We start from the raw sequence: 25061 nt of genomic DNA, 5'->3' as shown, positions 1-25061 counted from the left end.
TAAACCATTATCTGCTGACGTGGCAGAGGTAATCTATAGTTTGGAGATGCCAAAGCATATTAGCTCTCTTCGTGACATTGTTTAGAACCAGCCTGAAATCTCATCAATCTCAACTACCAAAGTACCAAACTACATATATTTAGTTAGTTATGGTAAGATCGATTTGTAAGTAAGATCAAATTATTATCTATATTTCTAGTTTGTTTTTAAAATCCATAAGTAATTTTAAGTATCAATGATGGAAAAGTCAATATGAGAAGATTCATGCACAAAATAGTCTATTTGTGAAAACAAAAAAATGGTCCACTTTAAGTGTTTGGTTACAAATTTCGTCTCGAATGCGTTATGTTAATGTCTTAATGAGCAACATTTACACTCTCAAAATTGCCTTAAATAAGGATGTAAAAAACCCAATAGTTACACAAGTGCTCAATTTAAGACCAGACTGTATTTTGGCCAAAGAAAAAAAGAAAGACCAGATTGTATTGTAAAATTGCAAATTTGTTGTCAATGACCATTTGGTCTAGTGGATGACACTCACTCATCCCTTAGTCGGAATGTCACATAGTCTCTCTTTGTCAGAACAATTGTCAATAAAAAAGATTACACTTTTTCTCAAACCTATAAAAAAAAAAAAGATATTTCACTTTTCCCAAGTACAATGAGGCTTAGAGTTTTTCTTTCATGAGCAAGGGTCATCAGGGTTTGGTTTGAACCCTAATATTATACAATGATACATTATACATGATGTTCATCCTATACAAGAGTGACTTCATGCATATATAGGATGTAGGGGTAGGCGTCAACTTGTCCGAGCCGACGCTTCGACCAACCCGCCAACCAAATCACCCGAAGCTGACCCAACTCAATAGACGCTGGCTCAGGCTCAGGCTTCGTCATCCACTGACCATCGACACCCTAACCGACCCGCCACATGAGAGAGAGAGAGAGAGATCCCGACGAGAAAGAGTGAGATCTAAACGAGAGGGATAGAGATTCAGGCGAGAGAGAGAATGGCAGCGGCTGCCAAGCTTACCATTTTTTCCAGCGAGAGAGAGAGAAGCCTTTAACCAATCTTTGACCACGCTCCGACATCAACCCAATAGAGGCTGGCCCGCTCCGACCAATGGCTGTGCGGGTGGTGTCGGTTTGAGTCCCAACCCGCCTGATGCCCACCCCTAATAGGATGGGCATCACGTATGGACGTCTAGGGAGATTATGGTATATGATAGTTATCATGTATCATTGTATAGGGTTTAGACGGTCCAAGTTCTCATTTGAGAATTTCCAATAAGGCCGAAACCCAGGAAAGAAAAAGACTAAGCTGAAACAAATCTGGGCCTAGCCAGCCCAACCCTATCTTCCTAATGGGTCATAATGCAATCGCACCAGAATCTAGAAGCCCAAAGTTGCTGCCCACTGCCCAGTATTTTACTTCATATGAGATTAAATTGTTTAAGGCCAGTGCTATTCAGACAACCCTAAATTGCTGAGTTGACCACCCTATTTTAAAATTTCAACTTTACCCTTAAAACAAAAAATTTCAATTTTGTTCGTCGGGTCATTCGACAGTTATCTATCGAAATATTTATAGTTATTCGACAGTTATCTGCTGAATATTGGTGGATTATTCGGTGGATAACCACCGAATGGAAATGAAAAAGACATTCGACAGTCATCTGTCGAAATATTTGTATTTATTCGACACTTATCTGCCGAACATTGGTGGATGTTTCGGTAGATGACCACCGAATGGATCTGGGTGATTTCATCATGTTTTTGCAATAGAGGGTAAAATAGGAAAAAAGTTGAAAAAAATTTATTAGGGTGTTCAACTCAGCAACTAAGGTGGTTTGCATAGCCTCACTCATTGTTTAATCATGTTGAACAGTGTAGTAGTAGTTTGAGCATTTGACTATTTGAGGGTTTCTCATTTCTGTAATCGCCACCAAGCAAAATTAACATACTAACATGGCAGACGGCCGCCGGAGCCGGCAGAAGCAACTGGCCACCTCAGGCGGAGTGCTTAAACGACCGCTTACTGACTTCGACGACATCGTTTTTGAAATTCTGTCAAGGCTACCAGTTAAATCTTTGCTACGATTACGGTGTGTATGCAAATCATGGCGTGCTCTAATCTCCGAATCTCATTTCGTTACGAAGCACCTCAACCACGCAGTCAGAGGCATTGATTCGAACTGCTTCAGCAGGCTCTTCGTTGCACACGATATTTTCTTATCTATAGATTACGAATCAATGAAGGATGGTTATCTTCACGACAGTGCAGCGACAGAGCATGATTTTGCGGTAATGTTCCCACATCTCAGTATTAACTTAGTTTTGGGTTCGTGCAATGGCCTGGTATGCCTAGAACTTGTACAAGAGTCTCAACTAGGATTTGTACCAGAGTCTCAACTCTTGTACGACATCGTCTTATGGAACCCTTGTACAAGAGTCTCCAAGGTGTTACCAAGACCCACTTTTGATTGGAATTCAGACTGTTTAGTGTTTTATGGATTCGGTTTTGATTCCACCACCGATGATTACAAGGTAGTATGGGGCACCAGTTATAAATCTACTGAGGTAACCATCATTCGGGTCTTTTCCCTAAAAACGGGCTCGTGGAGGACCCATCAGGGTCTCGACTATGTTCCCTTGAATGGGCGTAGTTGCTTATTAAACGGAGCTCTGCATTGGTTAGAGCATCAATGGGTAGAGGGGGAGCTTTCCGCAGTTGGTTTAAGAATCGTGTCTTTTGATTTAGCGGAGGAGAAACTTCAGGAGATAATGCCATTACCTTGTCATCCTGCAAACAGAAAACATGTCATTATGGGGGTTGGGACATCAAGAAATTGTCTATTTGTATATTCTAATCCAGAATCTGATGACATCGATGAATCACTTAACACCTATTTTAGACTATGGGTGATGAAGGAATATGGGGTCAAGGAATCTTGGACTGAAGTTTTGAAACTTCCTTCGGAGATTTTACCTAATGAGGATGAATCGTGCTTGCTCCCTCTATGCATTCTAGAGAATGGTCGAGTTATGTTTGACCATGATGGAAACTCCTTGGAATTATATAATCCGGAGGACAAGACATTTTGTACAATTGTTCAGGCTAGAGAGGATTGGTGTCTGAAAGCAGCCGTTTATGTAGAGACTTTAGTTTCCCCAGTTACGGGCTGTGGCACAGACATCTGAAACCCAACATTGTGAGTCTTTCTTTCACTCTTTGTGTTCAGTATGATCATGTCGTATGCCACATTGTGGGTCTGGCCCCATACTCACTCAGTCACTCTGTGTTCTAATTCAATAATCTGTGGTGTGGAGTTCGTCGGGATTCCTTTGCCCACATTTGATGAATCCCCACATTGGTAAAATTTGCATATGGCTTGGCCATTCTGTGACACATCCACTTTCTTCAGTCTGGTTTGACCTTTCTTGTACATTTTTTTGCACTCTTTGCTCATTTTTTCACACTTGCAAGCACAATAATAATACTAATGAAAACTTAGTGACTACATAAGTTTACTCCTATGATTGGGTTAAACTGCATAAGTTTTGGGATGTGAGTGTGCCATGCTAAATTTCCTTAATGACTACAAGTATGATTCATTTGTTTTGTATATGCATGTGAAGAGTGTTGTTGAATGGAGGGATTTCTACTGTAGAAGTTACCGGTGAGTTATTCTTAATTACTTACTTATATTCAGCTATCTTTTCATTTCAATGCTGTTGGAAGTTGGAATGTAAATGCTTTTAATTCATGTTAGAAGTTTATCATAGTTACCGGAAACTCCTTTGTACACCCAATCTACTACCAAATTTTCTATCTTGATACAATCAAAAAGTTTACCGTGAACCTCTCAAACTTTCTTTGACGTCTGTAAGCATATTTGGTGTCTCACATAGGAGACAAAGATCCATCCCCAAACTGCCTATTGCCCTTTCTTTGGAATTCACTTATGCTGTAAGTTTATAGCTGTTTACAAGACATACTCAATAGCTTATGTTTCCTTTCTCCACCATATTGTTTCAATGAAGTTATCATGTCAGACCTATTTGAGCAAAGGAGAAAGATTTTATTTTGCATAGCTGATTTTCTTTGTGAAATGCTGGGTACTTACTAATTCATGATTTTTAACTGTCAGATTTTGGGTAGGCTCATGATTCTTAATTTTGCGTACGTCAATACAACGATCGTCAAGTAAATCCTACAAAGTATTTGAAGCAGAGCCTGCAAGAGGTGCACAGCATCTGGAGGAACAGAGAGGCTATGATACATCTTTGACTATAAAATTGGATATGGAAAAGCATATTAGCTCCCTTCCTGACATTGCTTAGGATCAGCCTGAAATCTCATTAGTCTCAACTACCAATTACCAAACTGCATATATTTTTATTATTTAGTTAGGATAAGACAGAATTATAAGTAAGAATGTAAGATCAAATTATTATCTAGTTTGTTTTTTTACGTATAGTTATTATTGGTGGGCTAATAACAGTTAAAGTGAACTGATCACCTAAAGCTGAATTTTTATACACAATAATGCTGTCTGGAGGTTCCAAATTTAAATCTCCCTCTCCCAGCTAAAAAAAATTATGCTAGGCAATGGTTGTAAAGTTTCGGTCGGTCAATAACATGGTAATTGCCCCTGCCAGGTACCAAAAGTAGTACCAAACGTATAAACAAAGTAGAAATTTTTTTTTTTGGTCAAATATAAACAAAGTAGAAATGATGTCACTGGAATGGACCACACAAAGTATAAACAAAGTAGAAATGATGTCACTGGAATGGACCACACAAAAGAAGTTCCACATCCATGCATGTTGGAAATAGTAGTTATAAAATTGATAAAACCTCTTCTTTTTTTTTTTTTTTTTTTTTTTTTTTTTTTTTTTTTTTTAATTCAAGGGTGGGGGATCAAATTTGGGTGTGCCGACCAAATTGTATGGCCATCCCAATAATAACTATACGATATAATTTTTGTTTACGTATAGTTATTAATGGCATGTTTACTAATTCATAATTGAGTTATGAGGAATTGAATTGATGAGGAATTGGATTGAAGAGAAGTCAGAATCTGAATTTCCATTGAAGTTGTTTACTAAACTATCTAGAATCAAAGTAGGAATGATACTGATTTCATATAAGCTATTTACTAATTCACTTGAATTAAAATTGAAACCAATTTGATTACTAAAATACCCTTATTCTAATTAAATTATTTTATATACTAGTTAATAGGTTGTTTCTGTATAATGGAAAAAAAAAGGGACGCTTGATGAGTCGTTTCTCCGGTAATTAGAATACCACCCTTACCCAAAAATCTAATTCCTCCAAAATAAAGAGTTGAATTCTTTAAATTAAGGAGTTGAATTTTCCTAAAGCAATGACCAAAAAAAAAAATTTCCTAAAGCAAAAAAAATCCCATGCAAGCCCTATCTTTTTGTAAAGACGTTTAAGCCCAAGATGGTGGCCAAAGGCCCAAAGACCAATATTTGGATCGGTAGATATGACGATGTCTCTGTGTATATTTAAACAGTTTAGTTGACATTTGAAAATAGAATCGAAAATTACGTGGAACCCTTAAATGCATTTTTTTTTTCTCTAAAGATATAGGACAGTGACTAGTTGCCAACTTAGTAACTTTCCATTTTAAGTTTAACGATTTATTTAAAAATTATAATTTTAAATTTCTCAAAATACCCTTATTTAATAATAATTGAGGTTTTTCTCAAGTTGAAGTTTGTAATAGGAAATTATGTTTTTCTCCTTAAATTTTGGGTTGTGATTCTTATTGTAATCCAAGTTTGGAAAAGTTTTTGAATTTTAGCGCCCAAACCTAAAATTATTATCATTTCATTAGAGTGCTACTATTTGCACACCCCAAAATTTTAATTTGTGAAATGACAAAAAACACCTAAAACAAAATTACCCAAAACCCCATCCCCTCTATCTCTCCTTCCTTCTCTCAACCATCTCTCCCCGTCACAGCCCAACCCAGCCCCGCCCCTTCTGCTTGCAGCACCACCGCGCGCAGCACCTTCTAGCCACCGGTGTGCCCCTCTCTCTCTCTCTCTCTCTCTCTCTCTCTCCGAGTAGCTGGTTCGACGAGCACTTGCCGAATGGGTCCTTGATGTTCGGTGGGTACTTGCCGAACAACACTCACATCGTTTGACGGATGACTGCTGAACGAGTGTGACATTTTCAGTGGACCAGTGTCAAACGGATGCGCAGCTGTGCACGGGAGGAGAGAGAGAGAGAGAGAGAGAGAGAGAGAGAGAGAGAGAGAGAGAGAGAGAGAGAGGAGGGTGGTGCGGGGAGGGTGCGGGAAGGAAGGAAGTGGTCGGGTGAGGGGCTGGGGTGGGCTGTGACGGGGCTGGGGTGGTCGGGGCTGGGTTGGGGTGGGCTGGGGAAGAGAGAGAGGGAGGGGGAGGGGGAGGGGGAGAGGTGGTCCGGGGAGGAGGGAAGGGGTGTGTGTTTTTTTTTTTTTTCTTAGTTGATGGGGTGTGTTGGATAAAATGAGGATATTATGATAATTGGGAGGTGTGTGTGTGTATGAGAAAATTTAATTATGGGAAGGGTGTGAGGGTGTGAAATGAGAAAAAGTAAGAAAAAAGTGTGCTAAAAGAAATTTTAGGGTGTGCAAATAGCATCACTCTTTCATTATCGTTTTCAAAATCATGGTTTGTTAAAAAACGCAAGTAAATTGATACATATGAAATTTGATTCCAATTTAGTGTTGGTAAACTGTATGTAATACATTGTAGGCAAATTAATCGGGATTTATTTGGCACCTACATCCTTAATTAATATAGGTAAATTGTTGTATATAAATTTTAATTAATGAGTTTCTTTGGCATTGTATATGGGCGCGAGGTTTGTTTGACACCTACCTTCTTAATTTCATTTCTATATACATACCTACTGAAAAATTTTCCTTTGTTTGCGGACATGCGGCTTGTGTTATATGTATTCATCTGCTCATGCATTCTTTTTTCTATGTTTTCTATTAGAATTTTTTTTGCGTACCTATTGTTTATTAATTTTTTAGGTTACAATATTTTAATTTTGAAATTTTATGCAGATTAGAAATCTGGGATAAATTTTGATTAATTGGGATGGAACTTTTTTACCAAATTTGAAGGGTTATTTTGAATAGAAAATTAAGATTAAATACCAAATATCAATAGTTTTTTAATAAAGCAGCAAAACACTAATTTTTTTTAGTTTAGGTACTAACCTAGAGTAAAACATTTTGGATTAGGTCACAAATCAGTTTGTCATACAGTTGTAATTGTCGAACAGTCACAGTTGTGACTATTTAAAATTTATAAAAAATCAAAATTTTTAGGGTTTCATACTTTTGATTTATGTTTGGGGGATGAAATCCTATAACTCAAAGACTAAATATTAAAATTTAAGCCTTGCAAATATTGAAAAAACAATAAATCAATAAAAAAGTTATGACTGTTAGACAGTCACAGTTCGATATAACTATATTTTTTAAAGTTAGTACCTAAACTGAAATTTAGTACCTAAACTGAAATGACATAAATGTTTTAGTAGTTGAAATGAAAAAACATTATAATTTGGTACCTAAAGTCAATGGACCTTATTTTGAAGAAATAATTACTGATAACTACATATTTCCTATGGTTTTTAACTTTTAATACCACTATTATTAATATATAATAATTAGGTTAGTTTTATTAAGAATTAGGTTAGTTTGACTGCATGGGCTTTAGTTGACTGCAGCTGAGTGGGCAGCTGTAAGCAGCTGGCGTGTGTTAAGTGATGCAGCTGTAAACTTGATCTCATTCTCTCTTCTCTCTCCTCCGTTTCTCTTTCTTCTTCTTTTTTTTCCTTCTCCTTTCTCTTTCTTTTTTTTTCTTCTTCCTTTCTCTCATTTCCTCCATCAGTAACTCCATCCCCCACCTGCGTTGACCACCAGCCCACCCTCTCTCTCTCTGGACGACGTCGCAAGATCGATCTGGACGACGTCGCAAGATCGAGAGCTCAGACTTCCTGATCAGCGAGTTGCACGACCCCTTTCGCCGATTTATGTTTAGGTTCTTGATTTTTTTGTTTAGTTCAGTTTCTGAAACTGCAGAAAACTGCAGTTTCTGGAACTGCATAAAAAATTGCTGTTTTACAGTGAACTTTCTGCAGTTTGTGAACTGAAACTGCAGAAACTGCAGTTTGTGAACTGAAACTGCAGAAACTGCAGAAACTGCAGTTTGTGTGAACTGAAACTGAAACTGCAGTTTCTGGAACTGTAAGTGAACTGAAACTGCAGTTTCTGGAACTGTAAGTGAACTGAAACTGCAGTTTCTAGAACTGTAAATGAACTGAAACTGCAGAAATTGCAATTTATTAGAGTTGAAACTGCAGTTTATTGGAGTTGCAGTTTCAGAAACTGCAGTTTATTTGAGTTGCAACTGCAGTTTCAGAAACTGCAAATGAACTGAACCTGCAGTTTATTTGAGTTGCAAGCTTGTAGTTGCAGTGTAAATGAAACTGCAGTTTATTGGAGCTGCAGGCTTGCAGTTGCAATTACTAACTACAAGTGAAACTGCAGTTTCTGAAACTGCAAAGTGAACTGAAAGCAGTTTGTGAACTGAAACTGTGTATTTTTTATTTTTGTTATCCCTATTTTCGTCAAAACATTGCGCTGGCAGATGGGCTTCACTGTGGCGCAGGGATGTAGTGGGCGTGGTGTCCGCAAAAGAATATTAGCATTGTGGTAGTTGGCCCGCAAAGAAAGAAAGGGGCTTTAGGTGGTTTTGGTTAATAATTTGTGGTATCAGTACCTGCATGTTAACGGACTCTATTTTGAATTAGTTAGGATTCAGTTTATTAAGAGTCAATCAAATCCAAAAATTTAGGAATTAATTTCATTTTAGATTTTATGAGAATAATGGCATGTTTTGTAATTATATTAGGACTTTTAGGTGTGTTTTAAATTTTTAATACGGGACTAATCTAGCAACTAAAAATAATATTTCACTATTATAAAGTTCAGGGACACTTTAGGGAGACAAAAGAAGAAATGAAGAATCTTGACCCCACAATTCTCTCTCTCTCTCTCTCTCTCTCTCTCTCTCTCTCTCTCTCTCAGCCCTCTTCTGCTCTTCTTCTTTTTCTTCTTCTTCTTCTTCTTCACTCTTTAGCCACTATCCCTCTCCTTGTTTCAATCTCTCTTCTAAACTTGTTCCAAATCTTTTGAGTCTTCCACTCTCCAAATCCAGGACGGCACTGCACCAGGTAAGCTTAAACTTAACTTGCACTTGCTTTATTTCATGTTTTTGTTTGAGAATTTTGAACTTGTTTCATGAATCATGAGTATGTTATATGTGCACCGCACTTTGAATTCCAGCTACAACTTACTCCTCTAGGCTCTAGTCAAATTAAACCCCAAATTAATTTTAATTTTAATCCAAGGTTTAAATATTTATTCTAGTGTTTAAATTTTGGCAGAATTTTTTCACTAGGAAAACAAGAATCAGTCTTGACACTTTTTTCAATCGCCCCAAGGACAATTAAAATGGCGGACCGCCGCTGCAAGCGGCAGCAGCCACTGGTCCCCTCCCGTGGCGGCGTGCTTCAACGACCTCGTATTGATTCCGACGATATCCTTATTGAGATACTGTCAAGGCTACCAGTCAAATCTTTAATACGATCTCGGTGCGTATGCAAGTCATGGCGTGCTTTAATCTCCGATTCTCATCTTGTTCGGAAGCAGCTCAGAAACGCAGTCATGGGCATTGTCCCGAACAGCCTCAGGTTCCTTATTTCAACCAATCGTTTCCATTCCATAGACTACCAAGATTTGAAGGGTGACCCTGTTTATATTACAAGCAGAGAGCTTTTTTTACCGATTCACCATATGAAAATGAGAATTGTGGGTTCGTGCAATGGCTTGATATGTCTAGTAGGAGACTCCAACTTTGTCATCTTATGGAACCCTTGTACTAGAGATATCAACATGTTACCGGGACTTACGTCTTTTCCTTGGACTCCAATGTTTTATGGATTTGGTTATGCTTCCACTGTTGAAGATTATAAGGTCATACTGGGTGCCCGATGTGAAGTTGAATGGGGTTTGTATACAACCTGTATTGCCGTCTTTTCGCTCAAGGCCGGTTCATGGAGGACTGTTCTTGGCCTCCATTATGCTAACTTAAGTGGGCAGGGGTGCTTATTAAACGGAGCTCTACATTGGTTAGAGCATAAATGGGCACAGGAGGATGTGCTTCGCCCAACTATTAGTTCAAGAATCATATCTTTTGATTTAGCAGAGGAAAAATTTCAGGAGATGGTGCCGTTATCCCACATTAGCAACCAAAAATATATCTCCGTGCGAGTTGGGACTATTAGAAATTCTCTCTTTGTATATTTTTTCGATCACAGCAAGATTGCAGTTACAATATGGATGATGATGGAATACGGGGTCAAAGAATCTTGGGCTAAAGTCCTAGAAATTCCTTTAGAGCCTTTCAGGGAACTTGGTTATTTCAATATTTTCGATCCTATATACATTTTAGAGAGTGGTAAATTTTTGATGAGTTATGGTCTAAGCGACTTGGTATTATATAATCCAAAAGAAAAGAAAATGAGTTTTGTTCTTCTTGAGGCTGCTGGTATTTTGTCTCATGAAGGTGAAGCAGCTATGTACATAGAGTCTTTAGTTTCACCAGTAACCGGCAGTGGTGCAGGCATCTGAAACCAACATTGTGAGTCTTTCCTTTGCTGATTTTGTGTGATATTATGCTTTTTTGTGTCTGAGCATCATAATGTAGAGTGCGCAACAGAAATTTGGCTTTTTTTGTTTATTTTTGTTTCTCCTATAAGGCTGTAACATGAAGTCCTGAACAAGTAACATTCAAGAATTATTGACTTTTTTACTTAGCAATTATACATCTTTGCAATGGAGTTTTCATGTCAGATGTATTTGAGCTTGATTTGAGCCTGTTTTTCATTTAAATGGCATTATATAGGTTGAATGGAGCAAGATATTATTTTGCATAACTGAGTTTCTTTTTGAATGAGTGAAATGCTTGGTAATTACTTATCACTTTTCACGACTCTTAATTGTCAGATTTGTTAATATGCTAGTAGGTCGTTACTATGATCCTCAAGGAATTCCTATAAATTTTTTGAAGGGGGTTGAAGCAAAGGCTGCAAGAGGCGCACAGCTTTGGGAGAAACATAAGAAATGAAGAAGACAAGCAACTTATTTGTGATGCTTGATGCTTGATTAAGGCTTAGTTTGAGATTCTTGTGAGAAAAAACGGCTGTGAAGTAAAAGTAAAGTCAGCTGTGAAGTAAAGCAGTTGAGTGTTTGGTAAATTATATTTTCAAAAGTGTTGTGAGTACAAAAAGTAGTATGAAGGTGTTTGGTAAATTGTAATGTAAAACTGTTGTGACTATTTATAATTATTAAAATGAGGGTATTATGGGTAAATAAAATTTTCATTGTTCCTGTGATTCACTGCAGCTTTCAAAAGCACTTACAAACTTGCTTTCTATTTTTGCTGTGGGGAGTTGAGAATTGTGGGGCAAAGTATTTTTTCATTTTTTTACAAAACACCAAAACTGTTGTGGATAATTGAGAATTGTCATCTATAACAACTTTTGGGTCCTCCACAACAATCTCAAACGGAGCCTAACTATGTTTTGCTGGGTTGCTCTGTGTATTTAATGTGAATTCTTTTGATACTTTGGGTACAACCCAACCTACTCTTGTTTTAAAGTTTTGCACTGCAGCCAATATGGTATGCTGCCTTAAATATCTAGTAGCAACAAAGAAAAAGAAAACTATTATTTGATATGGTATCCATTTAAAACTTCAAATAATATCTTAGGAAAAAAAATTTAAATAACCAAAGCAAAGTAGCTTTAATTTTACCAAGCCACTAAAATTTGAATTTTTCTATTAAACTAAACTCGTTTGATATCATTCTTTCTCCTTTTTAATGAAGCATATTAAATTGGATTTTGTTTATCATAATGGAGAAAACATATAAGAAATCTAATAAGAATTGTATCCTCATCCCATTTATCACTATTATATTACCATGTTCTTAATTTGCTTTATTTTCCTTTTCTCTTTCTTTTTTTGTAACCTTCATCATGTCGTTCTAAATCAGATCAAACATGCATATCATACATGAATATTAACACATTCAAATGCTTTTTATAAAATGGGTGGCTGGGTTTTGATTTTTGATTTTTTATAATGAGGTTATTTTAATAAATTTAAGGGTGAGTAATGAGAAATTTAATAAATTGAAATAAAAAATAGGTGTAAAGTGAGAAAAGAAATGTGTAGGGACTAGGGAGAGGAAAAAAGGTGTACTAAAAACCGATTCACACGCACCAAAATTTGGCGCCTTTTTTCTGCCCTCATCGTCTCCCTCCGTCTCCCTCTAGACTCTAGTACAGCAGCAGTTGCAGAGATTAACACAAGCAAACGACGTCGTCGTGAAGAAGCCAGCCGGGATGGTATTCGAACAAATCCCTTCCCGCAAACGACCCTCCTCTTCTTTCGTCCCCCCTTACCCTCCCCCCAAATCCTCCAAACCCACTACCACCACCACCAATCCAACCCCAAACGACGTCGTCGAAAAGATGGTGTCTATTTTGGCCGAGGCTGGTTGCACCCTCCTCAACCCCTCGGGCCCACCCTGCCTACCCTCCGACCCTCACAAGCTCCGCCGCCACCTCCACCGAGCATTTTCCTCTTCCGAAAATGCCCCTGCTCTCTGCTCCGATTTCCTCTCCGGCCTCTCCTCCTACATCCAGTCCCCTAAAAACCTCCGCAGGTCAGTTCCTTCCTCTGCACTCTAACTACTTAGTACTTTAATTTTCTCGCATTTTCCTGTTTGGCTGCCACGAAAATAAACGATAAAATTGTTCCGACATTTTCAGGATTCTCACCGCTTCCACCAGAAGCGAGAGCTTAGTCCGGAACCTACTGCTGGTGCCGTCAGTCCAAGTCGATATTCAGAACATGCTTCTCGAGAAACTTCCAGAATATTTCCATTTATATTCAGAACATTCCGGTCCATCGTTATCGCTCGAAGATGACGTCGCTAGGCTTATTATCAATCACTTCCGGTGGCTCGATTTCGTTGTTGATCCTGATGCCTTGGCCGAGAAATTGATGCAAGTCCTTTCGATTTGCCCTTTGCATTTGAAGAAAGAGATCATCGGCTCGTTGCCGGAGATCATCGGAGATCAGAATAATAAAACTCTGGTTCAGTCTCTCCAGAAAATGCTTCAAGAGGACTCGGCTGTAGTTGTGCCTGTGCTTGACTCCTTTTCCAACCTTAATTTGGATCACGAGTTGCAAGAGCAGGTTTCACATCACTCTTTCACTTACCTTTGGTTTCTAAACAGTTTGGGAATTGACATATTTTGATTCTTTTTTTTTTTCAGTGTTTGAAAAGTGAGTTAATATCTGTTTGGCTGTTTGAGAAAAAATTGAATTCTGAAAACTTTCCTTATTCAGTAAGACATGAGAAACAAGAAACACCACTCAACCGACTGCACATGTTTTGTTCATTCATATGGCATTGTCATTTCTTGACAAAGAAAATCAAAGATTTAGTGAAATTGTGGGGTTTAAGTTATCATTTTGCATACTCTAGCTGCACCTGACTTTAAATTTGCTTCAATTTGAAGGTAATCACCATAGCATTGTCGTGCATCAGAACAATTGATGCGGAGCACATGCCCTATCTACTTAGATTTTTACTGCTTTCAGCAACACCGTCAAATGTACGGAGAATAATCTCACAGATCCGCAACCAGTTAAAATTTGTTGGAGTATCGAATCATCGTGCATCACAACAAAGTAAACTCAAAGGAAAGTCACATGTGGACAATACAGACGCTTCTATTCTTGATGCCTTGAGATCAAGTCTTCGATTTAAGAATGTATGTCTTCTGCCCATTATTCATTAAAGAACATTTGTACTTAAAATATAAAATTTCCCCTAAAATTATTTATTTTCTTCAATATGTAGATACTATGTCAGGAGATTTTGAAAGAATTGAACTGCCTTGAGAAACCTCAGGATCACAAAGTCATTGATATATGGCTACTTATACTGATATACACGAATGGTGAATCCCTACAAAGGAGCATTGAAAAGCTATTTAAGAAGAAAATTATAGAAGATTGCATTCAGGAAGCTATGTTTGATCAATGCATTCATGGACACAAGGAGCTGGTACAGGTATCTCTGACCATGATTTGGTATCAAGGAATTGTTCAAATTTTCAGTCTTAAACCAAAATTAAGTGATGTAATTTTATAGCCTTATTTGAATCTTCTTTTTTATTTGTTGTTAGGATTATTTTCTATCTTTCATTTCTTTGTCCGCGTACCTGTTGACTTGCAAAGAGAAAAATGCCAGGGTGTTTGGCATTCATATGTATGTTTGTCTTTTCGAGGAGTTTGTTGATACTTATTCAAGACAGGAAGTAAGTGGCCTATATTTTCTTTATTGGTTATTCGATAATTAACAGAGGATGTACTTGGAAACTACTAGCTGTTGCTTTTTTGTAGGTTCTTGGTTCGCTAGTTACCCATGTGGGCTCTAGTGTGGGTTTTGAAGTCAGTTCTGCTTTAGAGGCCATGGGTTTTCTAGTCTCCAAATACACACAACAATTAATTCCTCTTTCTTCTCATATTAGTGGTATGATATCAATTTCTGATTCATGTCTGATTTGTTTGGAGTAATATTTTCCAAGAAATGCATGATGAGTTCTTTGTTCCACAAATTCAGGTATCTTGGATTACTTAGAGGGATTTAGTGTTGAAAGTTTGCACAAGGTAGGATGCCATCTTTCTTTATTACTCTTGGCACAAAAGTGTTAAATCATCATTTCACTGGTTGTACCTCAGTGCAGGTCTATGAGATTTTCAGCCATCTGGCACTTTTAGCTCGGTCTACCACAGATTCATATGGTTCTTCCTTTGCAAATGAACTTTTTATGATAGTACGGAAGCAGGTACCAATAATGATTGAGTTTCTTTTCATATGGAGCACTTTAACGTAAACTTTTTGATCAACTATATTGAACTGCACATCTATGATCATTGTCGCTTTTACAGTTTCTGGTGATTGTAAATTGATCTGTTCCATCCTCCTGTTGAGCAGGTCAGTCATCCAGATCTGAACTACAAGAAGATGGGCCTTGTTGGAACTCTGAAGATAGTTTCCTGTCTAGGGGATGCAACTGACGCTACCTGTCCATCCTCATCTCAAGTAGGATCCAACAGTATTTCAGTTTCACTCTTCCATAGCTAGGGGCACATGGTGGTAGTATGACGAATTTGTTGCTGCCTGTGTCTGTGATAATATTTTGTGAAAAAATTTATGTTAATTAGAGGAAACATAGAGAATAAAGTTACATGCAAAATATATTTTGATGTGTCCAGGTCGATTTCACTTAATTGGTTTTCTATTGTCAATAAAATCAATTCAATTTTCGGTTTTATATTTTCACCATCTTTCAGTTTCCAAACTCTATTCTAGGATGTACATTCACCATTCTGGAGCATCATTTCTACAGAAATCAAATTGTGACGAGGCTTTGGAACTCTTGAAAACATCTTTGGACTCTTGCAAACAGTTGCCCTTACCTTTGATCATGTTTTATGATGAACTGACTGAAATGTTGGATTATAAAACACTTCATCCAGAAGTTATGGAGTGGTCAGTTGATTTTACCAATCTGATGTGTTTTGATTATGCTTGTTAACCATTTGCAAAGATTACAAGTAATTGTTCTTTATATCGGAAAAAACCCATCTGCATATTGCAGGATCGGCAAACATGTAGGAGAGTTTGAATCTATGTTTCTGTCTGATCTTGATGGTGGGAAATTGGCTGTTAAGGACTCATATTGTGGTGTAGAAGGTGATTTGTGTGATGCAATATCCTTTCTCTTTTCTATTTTTTTAATTTTTTTTCCTTTTTGTTCCCTGATAGTATCTGAGGTTAAGTTGTATAAGCAATTAATTTTGGGTCTAGATTATAGTTTCTATTCCTTTTCCTTTTGTAGGGGAACTGTGGATGAACTTGGATGGTGATATATCCCCTATTTGTCTAAACATTTTGCCACTAGCTTCCTCTTCGTTGCAGTAATGTGTTAGCCATACTCGCATTATATCATTATTGTATATATATATATATATATTTCTTTGTTGATGTTTATGATAGCTGAAGTTGCTATCTTGTTGTGTGCAGGTCTGCTAATTCTTTACAAGTTCTTCCTGCTAACTTCCTTTTATTATCTGCAGTAAGTGCAAGGTGCTTATAACTGATCATATTATGAGTTTTGTGATAAACTTTTGGAATTTTCTGTCGATTTCCAGATTGAAAGGTTGACGAATCAAGGATCCCTTGCTGGAATTGATGCACTACTTGGCTGCCCTTTGCACCTCCCTTCTTCTAAGGTCAGGCCAAGTAAAATGCTTTTGTCAACAGCATCCACTAGTAACACTTTGGCTTGTACCGAAGTTTCTTCAGGTTAAAGCTGCCAATCCACACTTTAGATGCATAAGTGTGCACCATAAGTCACATGCATGTTTGGATGCAGGCACACAGATTGCTCTGGCAACCTTATCCACTGCAGCTATTGTGAATTATCAGTTTTCCATCAAATGAATTAAATATTTTTGTTATTTGGTTTGGATTTTCTGATTTTTTTTGGCCGCCAGTGTTGGTGGCAATGACAAGTGCTGACTTGTATTTGGCTTGTACGTTTTCAGTATTTCTTTGGGTCTGAGTGGAAGTCTCTGACAGGGAAGCAGAAGCAGATTTTATGTGCCTCTCTATATTATGCTGCCAATTGGATTCGGGAACTAGTAAGTGAAGAAGCTTAAAAGATATTACCCTCATTTTTCAAGTGGCTCTTTATATGTGTATTGTGGTTTCTTACTGCTTAGATGCCATGTGTAGCTCAATGCCTTCTGTACACAAGTTACTGGGAGATTTGAATTTACAAGCCAGGCTACAAAGGAGGATATAATTTCCAAGCTATTGAAGCGTTTGAGGAACCTTCTGTATGTTATTGTGTTCTTTACCACTTATGCAAAATTTGTAAATTATCTTTCTGTTGTAAATATTAAAACATTGTGAAGCAGTTTTTCTTACAAGGTGCCTAACTAATTTTTTTAAAGTTTTAAGAGGGGGGTGGGGGGGCACTGTGATGCCTTTTGCTATCCTTAAGCTGGCCAGCCTTATACCTGAAAAGCATAGCTGGGTGGCTGCATTTTGGGAAGTTGTTGAAATGGATCAGAAACATTTGATCAAATACATCCTTCTAAGTGTGGTACCAAATTTGAATATTTATTACAACCCTTTGATCCTTGAGTACTGATGGAGGCAATCTAACAATGCAGATTTTTGGAAAGATTATTAAACAATTGTATTGAGAAGTATTCTCTATCTCTTCCAGAACTTCATCCTTATGCGGATATCTATCGGTCTTCTCTCTTAAACCAACCTCACCATATAGGGAACAACGGAAAAAAACTTGAGCATAAGAAAACACATGAGGACACCTCTCCAAGAGGTACGAACACAAATAAAAGGACCTCGAAAGCATCAAAAACATCCGATACTAATGGAAAACTCCGGCAGCCCACATTATTTGATGTCTTGGAGAAAGTGGGAGCTATGACAGGCCAAGAGGTGCCAAATGAGGATTCTTCTGTTTTATCTGCAAAGGGCAGGTCATATGAGGCATCAGAGAAGCATTCTTGTGGCTCTAATGAGATTGCCATTTTAGAAATTTCTGCTGTTTCGAAGGCTCTTGAAGCTCAGAGATTTAAGTTCAGACCTCTCCTGGTTCATTGTTATTCCATTTTGGCATTTTCAAAGGTATTTATGCTTTATAGTGGCTAGCCTATTAATTCATTGTACTTATCATATTGGTTATGAACTTATGATTAATTTATGGAATAAATCCACATTTTAATGCCACTGCATTGTGGAATAAACCTGCATTTATTAGTGGTCACTGTTCAGTATTAGTGAAGGAAGATGATTCACATAGCCCAATAGAAATCATAAATCTGATTTTTTTTTTTTTTTCCGAATTTTTGAATTTGTTCACTCTTAGTTCAAAGACATATTTTAATGAGTTTTGGCAAGAGGCTGTCAACTTGTACCCTAGAAAGATTTGGGTTCTGTGCTCTGGGTTGGGTGAGCTAATGAGTTAGTCGTAAACATTGTGGGTTTTTTCAAGTTAAAGCGATTTAAAGATTTATTTTCTTCAAATGCAAGTAGAATGAATATGCATACTTGATAGTTTTTGTGGAAAAGTATTAATATCAAATGATCTACTTTTGGAGTAATTCGTTTTGTTGCAAGATGACTCAAATTCGGTTAGGCATGAAACAATACAATAATAGAGTACTGAGCATTTCTTGGTCTTGTTTACAAAATGTGCAGTGTATTTGAATAGACGAATCATGGATTTTTTGTTGTCTTTTGAAATGCAGAGCGAAGCCTCCTGTTGCTTTGATGCTGCGGCTGAGGTACCCACCATTGAAAGACTCTAGTCATTTTCAATTTATATATCATAAACAAAATTATAAACTTGCAAAACTTGTTATCTTTTCTGTGGGTGCTAGTTACCCCTATATCTGTACCTTCTGCGTGATCTTCACTACAAGCTGGATTACTTGACTCCTGGTAAACAATTGTGGGGTAGATGCTTGAGTGCTCCAGTTGGGTTCACAAGGATGACAGTGGATGAATTCTTGAGTAAAATTAAATCGCTCTTTCCACTTGTTAAGAGGCATTTTGATAGTGCAGTTTGTTTCCTTAAAGAAGGTAACATAGTAAGGTCTAATTTTGGCAGATAAACACTAGAAGATGCCACTATCTTATTTTAATCTTAGAACAATTACTCTGCAGTTGATGAAACTTGTCAAGAACATTGGAATATTCAATCTTCTTCTGCTGGAAATCCAGACATCCCCAATATTGTACTTTCAAAATCTGCAGTTTCTACTTCAGTATTCAAAGAAGTACTTCATTGTTTCAGTGCGGTGAAGATCCATTACTTTCCCTATCTTCTCCATGAAATGGCGTTTGCTCTCTCTCTCTCTCTCAACCTATCTAAATTATTATTTGTGCACAAGTTTTATTTAAAAGAAAAGAAAAACTACTAAATTTTCCTATTTTGATCTTTTGAATACAGATATTAAACCTTCCTGGTATTCAGACAGACAAGTCAGCCCTCTCATATCTTCTAGAGGCATTCCAGCCCACCAAGATTCCAGACAGTTATTTTGCAGGCATACAGCCCAACCTTTCTCCTGGGACTGCAGAATATTTATATTTCGGTGCTTATTCATTTTTTGAAGGTGTCTTAGACATAGGTAGATTGCTCTATACCGTTTCTTGGTGGTGTTTTATGGTGCTCATTTGTTGTTACACTTTAATCGACCACATTTCTAACTGCATATGTCCCTGCAGCATGTTCTTTCTCCTTTATGCTGGCTTCAGAGTCACTTTTTACTCTAGAATCTATTGTAACCTCAGTCCAGAAATTCATCAGTAAGTTGGAGGGAAATGATAAAAACATGCAGTCAGGATTTATACAGGAGGCCATTCCTATTTTTCGCAGAAAACTTGGTAATTCTGCTCAGAAGGTTTTAAGGCATAGATGGGATGATGAAAATCTCGAGAATGGTTGGAAGAGCAAAGTGAGCTATCTATGTTTCTAGCTCATATTTCTTGTGTCAATTTGGAGAGCAATTTGATACATATTGTGATAATTATGTATTTCTGATGTTTTTAGGGAGAAATAGTACAGAAAATATTGCGCATTTACCTGGATAATAGTGACTCTACTTCTGATCTGCTGGATGAGCTAGCCTGCTCTATTTTGCCTCAGGTGCATAAATTTTATTTTTGTTATGGGCCCTTGGTTTCTTCAGAGTTTCAGTATGGTAATCTTTCTCTATTTTTCTGGAATGGAGGGATGTTTAAAATTCAATTTTTGGTGTATGAATATAACAGAATCAGACAGTACGGTATTCAGCAAGTAGTGGTTTTTTTTTTAGACAGCTTGTCCACTGTGAATGTACTTTTAAGTGTGGTTCAAAAACTTTTTGTTTCACATATAAAATAAAGTTTTTAATTGAAAGGATTTGTTTTTACTTTCATTATGCTTGCATCTCAATACCAAGAAGCTGTTCAGAAACAAACAATGAATATATGTTTACAGGTTCTGATTTCCAAACAGCTTCTTGGTATTGACAATATGGCACTGACTTGGTTCAAGCTTGAATATATGTATATTTATGAACTAGCTAATCCTTTTTTTTCCCAAACCATTTCTTAATATATTTTGGCATGTTCCATTTCTGTATTAGGCTTCTTCGTCCAAAGGAATGGGAGAAGATGATAATCACGGTTTCCCATCTCTAAGTTCTGGAACATTTGTTGTATGGTACAAGATACTGGTAAAGACTTGTTTTTGTCTCTTATTAAGTTCAGTGATACTCTTGCTGGAGATGCTTACACAAGGTTGTATTATGTGCAGCATGAAGAGAATCTTACTGTTCTTAACAAACTGGTGAGCTGTAGATTTATATTTGAAACTTTTCAATAGTCCATCGATGTTCTAGTGGAAATCCACTTTGTGAAAGAACAAGGACTCATGCTAATTCTTCTCTTAGGTCAAGGAAGCTGCTCTCCTAAAGAAACCCAAAGCTGGTGTGCAACAGGAAATTATCGAAAACCTTCTAAGCAAGCTACAACAGTCTGTAAATGTGGTTGTATCATTAGTTAACCTTTGTAGGACCCATGGCAAGGTAAATAAACAGCACTGTGGAGTTCTCTTAATCAGCATTTGTTTTGCTTTTTATTTATTTATTTTATTTTATTGATTTTAAAATGCTCAAATAGTCAAATGCCATCAGGGCAAGATACTGTTGACGTGTCAATCTTGTGGTTCAGGTGACTCTGCATGCCATGGCTGTTGGGTATGGTGGGAAGTTTGTTGATTCCTTTCTGAAAGGTATGTTTGTGACACTTTTAAGTCTATGATCTGAATCACTTGTGTCTGAGGCACTAAAATCATGATGTTTTCCAGTTTTTGACTTCTTACAGTCTCACTTTCAAGTGCACAACGAGCATATAATTCACTTGGTAAGATATGTTCAAGCAAATACATAATTACATCTTAAAGATTGGAGTTAAGTTTTATCCTTTGTTTATCTATGACACAAATCTTATCCTTGTGTAACGAATTAGGTTTTAGAGCTTCAAAAGGCCACAAGAACAATACAGACCCTATGTTCTGAAGCAAAGGTTAGTCCTGGATGTCCTTTTTTTTTTTTTTTTTTTTAACCTTTAAGGACTAAACAATCTTCACACTTGCAGTATCATTATCATACGATTCTTTTCTTATTGTTTATTTCTTATTTTGGAAGGGCTTGAGACAAACAAGTATAACCAGAAAAATTCCTGCTACAAAGAGATCTATGGAACGCCTTTTGTTCTCTGTGAAAGCTCTTCTCCACACAACATCAAATGGGTCTACTTTCTGGATGGGTATGTATTGCATTGATGGTTTTCTTGTGTGCAGTTGTGCCACGTGTGTACAGTGTACCTGAATATGTTCCTTAACCTCGAACTATATAATCTTCTAGTAATCGATAGCATCATTTAGTGTTTGTAAGGGTCAGAAATATCATATTATAATGTTAACGGTATCCTTGCTATTTACAGACTACAAAATTAAAATTACCTCGTACACAACTAAATCGAATCTCCATCCCAACTAATCGTGGACATTTACATGGTTACTTTGTTGCCATTGAGCTTTGTTGAAGGCCTTTTTCCTGTTAGATTCTTAATGATCATGTGATACATACATCTTTATTTCTTTCACCTATAATTTTTCCTATAAATTTGTTACATTCCTTAAATCAAATTGCCCTTTCCTATGTGGGGTGTCTGTGTACAGGTCCCATCGCATGTTAATCATTATGGTTGTATCATTTTCCAATTGACTTTTGTTATTTATCATTCATTTCAGGCAGTCTGAAGCATAAAGACTTGACGGGTCAGGTGGTGAGTTCCCAAGTGTACGTGGAGAGCGAAGGTGACTATGCTGATGAAGAGCCAGCAGAAGCAGAACCTGATGAAGAGGCAGCAGAAGCTGAAGCTGAGGCAGAAGCTTTTGATGAACATCCACCTGTCAGTATTGATAGTGAAGAGGATGGAGAAACAGAATGAAAGTCCCTGGCTATCAACAGCTTTAAACACATTGACTGAAGTCAAATTCGCGTGATTTTTTCTCTTAAAAAAACTTGAAGAGTTTTTATGATCTGAGAGTCCAACATGCTGGAAGTAAAACTGGCAATTTTTGTACTGTCTGAGTGTATAGCAGTTTGTGCTGTACATGTAGTACTATAAAATTCTAATTTGTGCCATATTGTCAAGAAGTCGAGATAAGATAAGCGTTCTTTTTTTTTTTTGGTTGCCAAAAATGACAAGAAATATTCAATTAGTGTACCACCAGTTGAACAGTAATTAGTTTACATGTCATACTTGTTTATTAATAAATTTTAAATTTTTGCAGGACCTCCTGGAATTATCATAATTCTGGTGATTGTGAAAGACAGGAACGTATAATGAGTGGGCAACACATATATATTGATCAACTTGTAGTTACCGAATTAAACATTAAATGTTAGCAGCAGCTTCACCATCAGAAATGGGGGGCAGAAGGAGAAGGCAATAAAAGGTATCCACTGCCTCCATCATGAGAATCGTAGCAGGAAATGATGGAACAGTTCCTAGCTTCTACATATATAGCACTCTGTTTACAGTTATGAACTAGCATCACACTCTCACAGAACATTATAAAACAGAATTACAAAGGGCCATTTATATAAATATATATATTCATCTACTGTTCAGTGTTCCCTGTTCATGATCAACGAGCTCCTGTGATGTGATCTGTAATCAAAATTAACACAAAATTAGTAATCAAATGGTCCTTGAAAACAAGTCAAGTAGTTGTATGATAGACTCTTAGTTTGATTACCCTGTCCAGTGGGAGATTCGTCCATGTGGAGTTGTGGCAAATTATCATCGCCATGAGAGGCGTCATGAATCTATCACACAAATGATCAAATTTTTATGCATAAGAATAAAATGAAAGCAGAGATAATATAACTTGAAAATGGTCTATGTTACAGGAATTAGCTAGGCTGCCAGCCAATGTCACAAACTGAAGTGATCGCTAATTCGCTATTGATAGTATAGAATTTTACAGCAAGAATTCTAAGTTTTGCGTCACAATATAAGGTCTTAAATCTGTTTACCTATTATCGCTTTTTCACATATCTTTTAACTTTTTAATCACCTATCTATTTGATTGCTATGACAGTTGTGTAGCTCCTAATAATTAAGGATCGATCCAATAATTCCCTGATGGATAAAAGTTTGGAAGTAGTAGCTCCTAATTCCCAACCTGGTTTGGTGATTTGTCAGGGATTGGGAGCTTCACAGCTGTGTAGGTAGCAGCACCAGCCAAGGCACCAAGTGTGGGTGCAACCAAGTAGATCCACAATCCCTTATAATTTCCTGCAGCTACAGCCGGACCCAAAGTCCGGACCGGATTCATTGAACCGCCAGTTGTTGGCCTGCCAATTGTATATATTAATTACATAAAATTTAGAATTTAGCATATTTGCTCTTTTGCATGTGACAAAGCACAGCAACAACAATGAAAAGTTACTCACCCTGCAACAAGAATGTCGAGCAAAACTGTAGCTCCAATTGCTACACCTGCCAACTCCCCAACCTGTTCACTCGGACAAAATCGAATCGATTATACATCTAAAAATTAACTTCAAATGCTTCACTCGTTACATGTATTCTTGATCACTAGCAAATTAATCACCGTCTTACTATATGTACACACAAAAAATTGTTTTCCGCTAATGAGTTGTTATTGTACGTTCATTAAGACTCTGATTAATTGGTAAACAGAAATGACTCGTTATATATAAATGTTAGAATTCGATTGCAATCATAATAAGATATATACATACCGCACGACTATCAGTGGCAACGGCAGTGATAACAAACATGAGAATGAAAGTGACAATGAACTCGAGTGCAAAAGCTTGGCCATGGCTCACTGAAGGAACTGTAACTCCACCAGACATGAAGGGATGGAAAACAGCCTTGAGAGCAAAACTAGCAGAAATGGAGGCTGAAACCTGCGCTGTTACGTAGAAGGGGACTTGGGACCACGGGAAGTGTTGAAACGCCGCGAATGCAACGGTGACAGATGGGTTTAGGTGTGCGCCGGAGATGTGGCCGGTGGACAAAATCACTGCCATCACAGCTAGCCCTGCACATGCCGCATTGCCTAGCAGTGTCTCAACGGCATTGTACTTTTGGTTCACAATAGGCCCTGCTACAGCAAAAAATACCAAGATGAAGGTCCCCACAAACTCAGCTCCAACCTGTATATATATATATATATATACATGCATGCAAAACGTTATATATCATCGTGTAGATTAGGAATTTGCATGTAGCTAGGTCATACAAACATATCCAATCCAACGAAAACTCACAATCTAAACTCTATTATTAAACAGTGAACCTTTAGATTCAAAGGTTAAGTAACAAAGTACGTATTATTATGACATACAGATTCGTCCTATATATAGAATTAAAATCTATATATATTGGTGTGTTAGAACTTAATTAGAAGTACCTTCCGGATAAGAGTGAGATTGGGTGCATGGCAGCTCGACAAGCATTTGGTTCTTGTCATTAAAGAGTTGTAGCTAGCTAGCTAGCTTAGCAAGAACAAGGGAATTAAGAAGAAGGAAGAGAACTAAAATTTAGAACTAGCTAGTTGGGGTTTTGATTATATATACAAATTAATTATAAAAATGATAAAGGGCTGAATTGAGGGAGGGAGGTAAGAATGTAAGTTGCGTGCATTTTGCCTTTGCCCAAATTTAAAGGCCCACTAGCTCCTC

General features: G+C 37.2%; 4 protein-coding genes across 10 annotated transcripts; 3 read left to right on the top strand and 1 right to left on the bottom strand.

The window, feature by feature from the left end:
- Positions 1–1923: 1923 nt before the first annotated feature.
- Positions 1924–4459, top strand: LOC147287909 (F-box/kelch-repeat protein At3g23880-like). Of its 2 annotated transcripts, none has more exons than XM_086241660.1 (3): positions 1924–3215; positions 3643–3683; positions 4155–4459. In XM_086241660.1, the coding sequence occupies exon 1, from the start codon at positions 1972–1974 to the stop codon at positions 3202–3204; it is 1233 nt and encodes a 410-aa protein (XP_086097786.1). In that variant the 5' UTR covers positions 1924–1971; the 3' UTR covers positions 3205–3215; positions 3643–3683; positions 4155–4459. The 2 variants fall into 2 exon arrangements, with proteins under 2 accessions (XP_086097786.1, XP_086097785.1); XM_086241659.1 differs by having other exon boundaries at positions 1924–3219; positions 3641–3683.
- A 4641-nt stretch (positions 4460–9100) lies between these two features.
- On the top strand, positions 9101–11499 carry LOC147287908 (F-box/kelch-repeat protein At3g23880-like). Of its 5 annotated transcripts, none has more exons than XM_086238905.1 (3): positions 9101–9274; positions 9488–10743; positions 11173–11499. In XM_086238905.1, exon 2 carries the CDS (start codon positions 9555–9557, stop codon positions 10731–10733), a length of 1179 nt encoding a protein of 392 aa, XP_086095031.1. In that variant the 5' UTR covers positions 9101–9274; positions 9488–9554; the 3' UTR covers positions 10734–10743; positions 11173–11499. The 5 variants fall into 5 exon arrangements, with proteins under 5 accessions (XP_086095031.1, XP_086095030.1, XP_086095029.1 ...); XM_086238904.1 differs by having other exon boundaries at positions 11129–11499; XM_086238903.1 differs by having other exon boundaries at positions 9102–9274; positions 9545–10743; positions 11109–11499.
- Positions 11500–12511: 1012 nt separating this feature from the next.
- LOC147287907 (fanconi anemia group D2 protein) lies at positions 12512–22554 on the top strand. Its single transcript, XM_086238896.1, has 31 exons — positions 12512–12834; positions 12941–13370; positions 13697–13951; positions 14041–14253; positions 14369–14500; positions 14586–14715; positions 14806–14852; positions 14930–15031; positions 15181–15288; positions 15596–15738; positions 15848–15942; positions 16088–16166; positions 16273–16324; positions 16401–16481; positions 16797–16892; positions 16987–17090; positions 17430–17910; positions 18534–18569; positions 18666–18867; positions 18952–19085; positions 19238–19418; positions 19516–19745; positions 19841–19936; positions 20418–20507; positions 20588–20620; positions 20724–20858; positions 21004–21064; positions 21140–21195; positions 21301–21357; positions 21480–21600; positions 22088–22554. The coding sequence occupies exons 1-31, from the start codon at positions 12512–12514 to the stop codon at positions 22285–22287; spliced, it is 4503 nt and encodes a 1500-aa protein (XP_086095022.1). The 3' UTR covers positions 22288–22554.
- A 132-nt stretch (positions 22555–22686) lies between these two features.
- On the bottom strand, positions 22687–24956 carry LOC147287906 (putative aquaporin NIP5-1). Of its 2 annotated transcripts, none has more exons than XM_086238906.1 (6): positions 24791–24956; positions 24114–24533; positions 23802–23863; positions 23531–23702; positions 23102–23171; positions 22687–23013 (listed from the first exon to the last, which is right to left on the bottom strand). In XM_086238906.1, exons 1-6 carry the CDS (start codon positions 24848–24850, stop codon positions 22991–22993), a joined length of 807 nt encoding a protein of 268 aa, XP_086095032.1. In that variant the 5' UTR covers positions 24851–24956; the 3' UTR covers positions 22687–22990. The 2 variants fall into 2 exon arrangements, with proteins under 2 accessions (XP_086095032.1, XP_086095033.1); XM_086238907.1 differs by having other exon boundaries at positions 24114–24481; positions 24791–24945.
- Positions 24957–25061: the final 105 nt, after the last annotated feature.

Source organism: Dryas octopetala, chromosome 4 (assembly GCF_963921425.1).
Source record: "Dryas octopetala chromosome 4, drDryOcto1.1, whole genome shotgun sequence".
NCBI lineage: Eukaryota > Viridiplantae > Streptophyta > Magnoliopsida > Rosales > Rosaceae > Dryas > Dryas octopetala.
The sequence above is the reverse complement of the archived record's forward strand: the minus strand, read 5'-3'. Positions and strand labels throughout refer to the sequence as shown.